Source organism: Gavialis gangeticus, unplaced genomic scaffold (genome assembly GCF_001723915.1).
Source record: "Gavialis gangeticus isolate Ggan-Ray unplaced genomic scaffold, GavGan_comp1, whole genome shotgun sequence".
Taxonomy (NCBI): domain Eukaryota; kingdom Metazoa; phylum Chordata; order Crocodylia; family Gavialidae; genus Gavialis; species Gavialis gangeticus.
In genome coordinates, this window is record NW_017729029.1 from 47,786,260 (window position 1) to 47,791,546 (window position 5,287).

The window sequence follows — 5,287 nt, forward strand, 5'->3', positions numbered from 1 at the left end:
GATTGAAATGGTAAAGGCAAGAATATTGTTAAATAGGCAGTATTATGCAAAGCAAACAGAGGGCTTTAGGATACCAGAAGTTTAGAACTCATCTGGGGTAACTCTGGATAACAGAAAAAAAACATGGCTAAAGAGCTTTAGACGTAATGACTTTTAGCTCTGGGTGTAAGCTGTATTATTTTTTTGTGGTATTGGTATATATTTTGAGGCATGTTGATAGACTTACATAGATTGCTTATCAGGAATAAAGCAGAGTAAAAGTGATGTTATTTAGAGATCAGAATCTTCCATTCAAAATACAACCCAGCACTCCTGAAACTGCTTGAAGTGCCCAGTAGACCATGCTTTGTTATAGTGATATACTGCTGTTAGGGTTTGCTATGTTCATAACCATGCAAATATTTTCATTTAGTGTTAAAAGAGTCATGAACATTTTTTGACAGTTCTTAAATTACCAGCATTGCTGCATATAAGTCTTCTGGGATCTAAACATTAGAAGTACTTATGTGAGCCAATTTTATCCAAACCCACTAAGATAAGAGTAGTCTAAATAATTAAAAATAAAAAAGAATTGGCAACATAGTACACTTCCAAAGGAAGGGATGGAGAATGACTTGGCATACCTAGTCTTAATGATCTACATTTATACACCAAAAAAGGTTTTTTGAAGTATATACATTCAACTTCATGCAAAGTTACTATTTGCAGTTAAGGGGCTAACCTGAGGGACCTGGGAGGAGGGGATCAAAGTTCACCAAGGTCATCATTAACACAGGGGAAAAACATCAAAACTGTTAGAAATGTCCACAAACTAAAGAATTAAGTTAACCATTGCATTTAGATTTAGCTCAATATTCCTTCACATACAGTATGCAAATGCCAAGCTATTATTGTTCATGGTCACTAACAAATACTGGGATACAAACGGCATTGTGATATCTGGCTTTGCTGGTATAGCAAAATGACCAACTCTTATTATTCTCATCAATCCAAATTTATCCTAGGAGAAACTCACAGGTTTGAATTTGCCCTGTTATTTTCTACTACTCTAAAAATGGATCCAGAAGTCAACAACAAACAATGGATGCACTCAACCTTTGTTTTTATTTATTTCTTTAGAAGTGGGATAATTGGACAGCAACACAGCTGCTTTTGTGACTAGCTGCCTTATGCTGAAATGTTACAAAAGCAGCATCCCAACAATGGGCTACATTATCATTTAGAACAAATGACTGAAGTGCCAATCGTACCAGAACTGCAATAATAGCTTGGTTTATCCACATTAGTCCATGCACAACTGAGCAAGACAAACATTTCACTTTATATACTACATGCATCAAAAACAGAAATGAGAGAGAGAAAGAGAACAAACATGGCTGAGTAGAGCTTCACTGGCATTTTCTAATTAACACAACCTAACTCCACATGAAAAGATGTTCCTGGCCTCCGAATCACCAAATGATTTAGGTCAGTAATCACTTTGTTTACGCAGAGAAGCATAAAGAAGATAAGAGGCCCACAGCAAAATATGGGATGACAAGAGGTTCAACATTTAGTTACTTTCTGTATGGGGGATAACTTTTAGTGCAACTTGTTTATTTTTTTAAATAAAGGCTCTGATCTTAGTGGGGAAGCACCTAGCTGCCTGATGAACGACTTTATTGTCATAACACTTAGGACCTACATACCACTTTTCCCCTAAAATACCAAAAGGCTGGATTGTCATAGTTTTTATTGGACTACAGCAAGTGGTGTTTTGTCAAAGCTGAAATTTCCTGTAAGAATGTTACCAGTTTTAACAAAATTACATTTTGGAAAATTAATTGGGTGAAAAAATGTATTTCATAAGTATAACAACCATTCTGCAAATGTCCTAACTCAGTGTTTACTTTCCTCATGAAAACATTTACTAGTGGAAAAGCTTCTAGCTTCCTGCAAAATTTAATTTAAAAAATCATATCCATTTTTCTATTTGTGGGCCAGGAAAAAAAGTAATAAAAACAAATGAATCTTAACATTTTGCCTTTCCCGAGCAGAAAAGTGTATCATAGCTTTGGTAACTAACTGCTTTCAAATCTAGGTCTTTGAGTAATGAAATGACACTACACCAGCCCTTTATTTCTGACAAGCATTATAATAATAATTTATAAGTAGACAAGATAAACGAATAATTTTTCTTCAGAATATACCAGGGACCTGCTCAGCCAAGTTAACACAGGATGGCATTTTGTCATTCCCAGAATTAGTAGATGCAGGAACAAAATGCAAACATGGAATGAAAAGATGAAGACTGGATGGTGGTGCACTGAGTCCACTGGAACGGTGTGACGCGATGGAACAATGATTTGCATACATGAGGTTGAGATGAAAAGGCCACTATCCAATTTGATCATGCTGTGATTCTAACATGAATTTGATTTTCATGGGTCCGAGAACGATGGAGTTTATTACTTGTATTTTTGTGCACAATGAAATTCGTTGATCAAGCGACCGTGTTGCAAAGACACATTTGGCAGATGCTGCGAAAGTCAATTTGGTGCTCTCTAGATCAGTGGTTGTCAACCTGTGGTCCTCTAAGGGTCCACAAAAGATAACTATGGTCAATTAAAAGTATGTAAATACCCACAATTACAATTCAAAGGGGTCCGCACCTTCATTCAAAATTTCTAAGGGGTCTGCATCTCTGTTTGAAATTTTTTAGGGGTCCTCAAATGACAAAAGGTTGAAAACCACTGCTCTAGATGATTGCTGTGACAGCATGCTGAGAATTTCAAGTATATATATCAGTGTATTATATTTTGCTGCCAGGTATCAGATATGAATAGAATTTGTGATTTTTAAATTTTTTTTTCTATATTGCTACTTTTGCAAACAAAGTCCTTTGGGTGTTGGCAAACATATTAGAAGTTAGACTGTAGAAACACTTGGTCTGAATTGTCAGCCAAACAGTATATTAAAAGAGCTGATCAGAAATTGAGACATTCTAAAGGCTGATAACCTGCCAGCAAGATAGAGAGTTTTTGATAGAGGTTGACTGTTATGGGTGACATTCCTACCTGATGCTCCTGGTATGCCTTGGGGGCCAGGACTACCTTTAGGACCTTCCAGAGGTGGCCCAGGGGGGCCTGGTAGACCTGCCGGACCTTGAGGACCAGGGAATCCCTGGAAACCTGGTTCACCCTTTAGACCTGGACGTCCAGGGACTCCTGGAGGACCAGGCAATCCCATTTCACCCTTCTGCCCTGTTAAACCAAACAACCATATTAATTAACATGTTAAAACTAGTCAGGTGTAAAATATCCAATATTCAGTTGTGGCTCTAGGGCCTAATTCACCTCTTGTTTATGAAAGTGTAAATCTGACAGCATGTCAGTTATATGCCAGTTTAGTTATGTACGTATGCCAGTTTAAATCTGGTATAAGTGAGAGGAGAATCAGACAAGTGGATTCCAAGATCTAGGAATTTTTGCAGGAAAACAAATATGATAAAATTTGTGACGTGCTACCTTGCTACCCTGTAAACCAATGATGATATAAGTCACCAGTCTCTGCCCTGCTTCTCACTAAATATTTAATGGACATGACATCATTGTGGAGCAGGGGTGGGTAAAATGTGGCCTGCAAGCCAGATGTGGCCCACCAGGGCATTCTATCCGGCCCGCAAGGCCCCTAAAATAATTTAGAAAATTAATATTTATCTGCCCCAGGCTGCTTGTCATGAGGCCCTTGATAGCTTGCCAAAACTCAGTAAGTGGCCCTCCGCCCAAAATAACTGCCCACCCCTGTTGTGGAGAAATATCCCAATGTGAAGATTTTATGATTTTCATATAGCATACTGCAGGAAATTAAGATGTATTGGGTATTTTTTTCAAAAGTCTCAAAACAATGTAGGAGTCTTAGTTTCACTGGAAGTCAATGAGACCAAGGTTCCAAAATCAATTTTGAAGACTGAAAACTATGACACACACATTCAACATAACATAGTACAAGTACAATATCCAATGCTATAAATTCAACTCTCTTACAGTGGATTTTGGTGGTTTTCTGCTTAATGACCAGGGATCTGGGTTTTCTGTTTCCCATGGAAAAAAGCAGATTTTCCCCTTTAAAGGAGAAAAACCTGGAAAAACCTCTTGTAGGCTGGCAGAGTTTCAGCCTGCAAGGGGCTGCAGGGAGAGGGAGGAGGGTGATCAGAGGCAAGGGGTGCTACGTGCATTTGCATGCACACACATACACGTGGTCAGCAATATAACCAGGCAGTGTGGTGGCCAGCTGCTCCTACAGCTTCATCCTACAGGTAAATCTACAGGGAGGCGCAGGTGATATATGAGGGCAGCAGGGTGGGGCATAGGTGATGGATTAGGGGGGCTGGGTGAACATAGGCAATGCATGGGGGGACATAGGCAATATGTTGGGAGGGCAGGGGGTGTCACAAGCCCCCCAAATTTCTGTTCCCACAGTGAGACACAGGGCTACAGCCTGGCCAGACCAACACCAGGCACCAACACTCCACAGAGTTGTGCCCCCAAATGCTGCCAGGCATGCAGGGGGCACCTCACCTTGGCGGCCATGGTGGTGCGGCACTCCTGCCCTGTGCCAGGTCCTGCCCACTGGGATGGGAAGGTGGCTTCTACCCAATGCCAGTCTGCAGCCCCATGCCCCAGTGGACATTGAAGGATACAGGCTATACAGGCAGGACAGATTGAGGAAAAAAGTGGGGGGTGTTGCTCTATATGTCAGGGAACATTATGTATCCTCTGTAATAAAGATGGGGGTAGAGGATGGGCAAATCGAAGTCCTATAGGTCAGATTACAAGGGGGTAGGGGTGAAAGGGACTTGGTAGTGGGGGTCTACTACAGACCCCCACAGCAGGAAGAAGAGTTAGACTGAGAATTCTTAAAACAGCTCTCAAGGGCACCATGCTCAAAAGACCTAGTTGTCATGGGTGACCTAAATTACCCGGACATCTGCTGGGAGGAGCAGTTGGCCAGGTCTGCCCGTTCACGTAGGTTCTTAACCTGCATACAGGACCTGCATCTAACACAGGAGGTATGCAGTCCCACTAGGGGAGATGCCTTACTTCACTTGGAGCTGGCCTCAGGGGATGACTTGGCGGGGGAGATACAGGTACAAGGTAACCTAGGGGATAGTGAGCACCAGTTGATAGGATTCACTATCTGGTGTAAGGCGGGAAAGACAAATAGTAGGGCAGTAGTGCTAGACTTCCAGAAGGCCAGCTTCAACGAGCTCAGGAGATTGGTTAGGGTGGGACTGAGGGGTAATCAC

The 5,287-nt window shown here is 41.2% G+C and overlaps 1 protein-coding gene across 5 annotated transcripts in view; it reads right to left on the reverse strand.

The window, feature by feature from the left end:
• The window catches only part of COL4A5 (collagen type IV alpha 5 chain), a 200,337-nt gene that overhangs the window by 42,241 nt on the left and 152,809 nt on the right, over nt 1–5,287 (reverse strand). For 3 of the 5 annotated variants that reach the window (XM_019521545.1, XM_019521547.1, XM_019521546.1), the window contains one exon: nt 3,057–3,242. In XM_019521545.1, coding sequence (XP_019377090.1) covers nt 3,057–3,242 — 186 coding nt within the window. Of the gene's footprint in view, nt 1–721; nt 731–3,056; nt 3,243–5,287 lie in introns of all 5 variants that reach the window. The other 2 variants (XM_019521544.1, XM_019521543.1) reach the window with 1 other exon arrangement.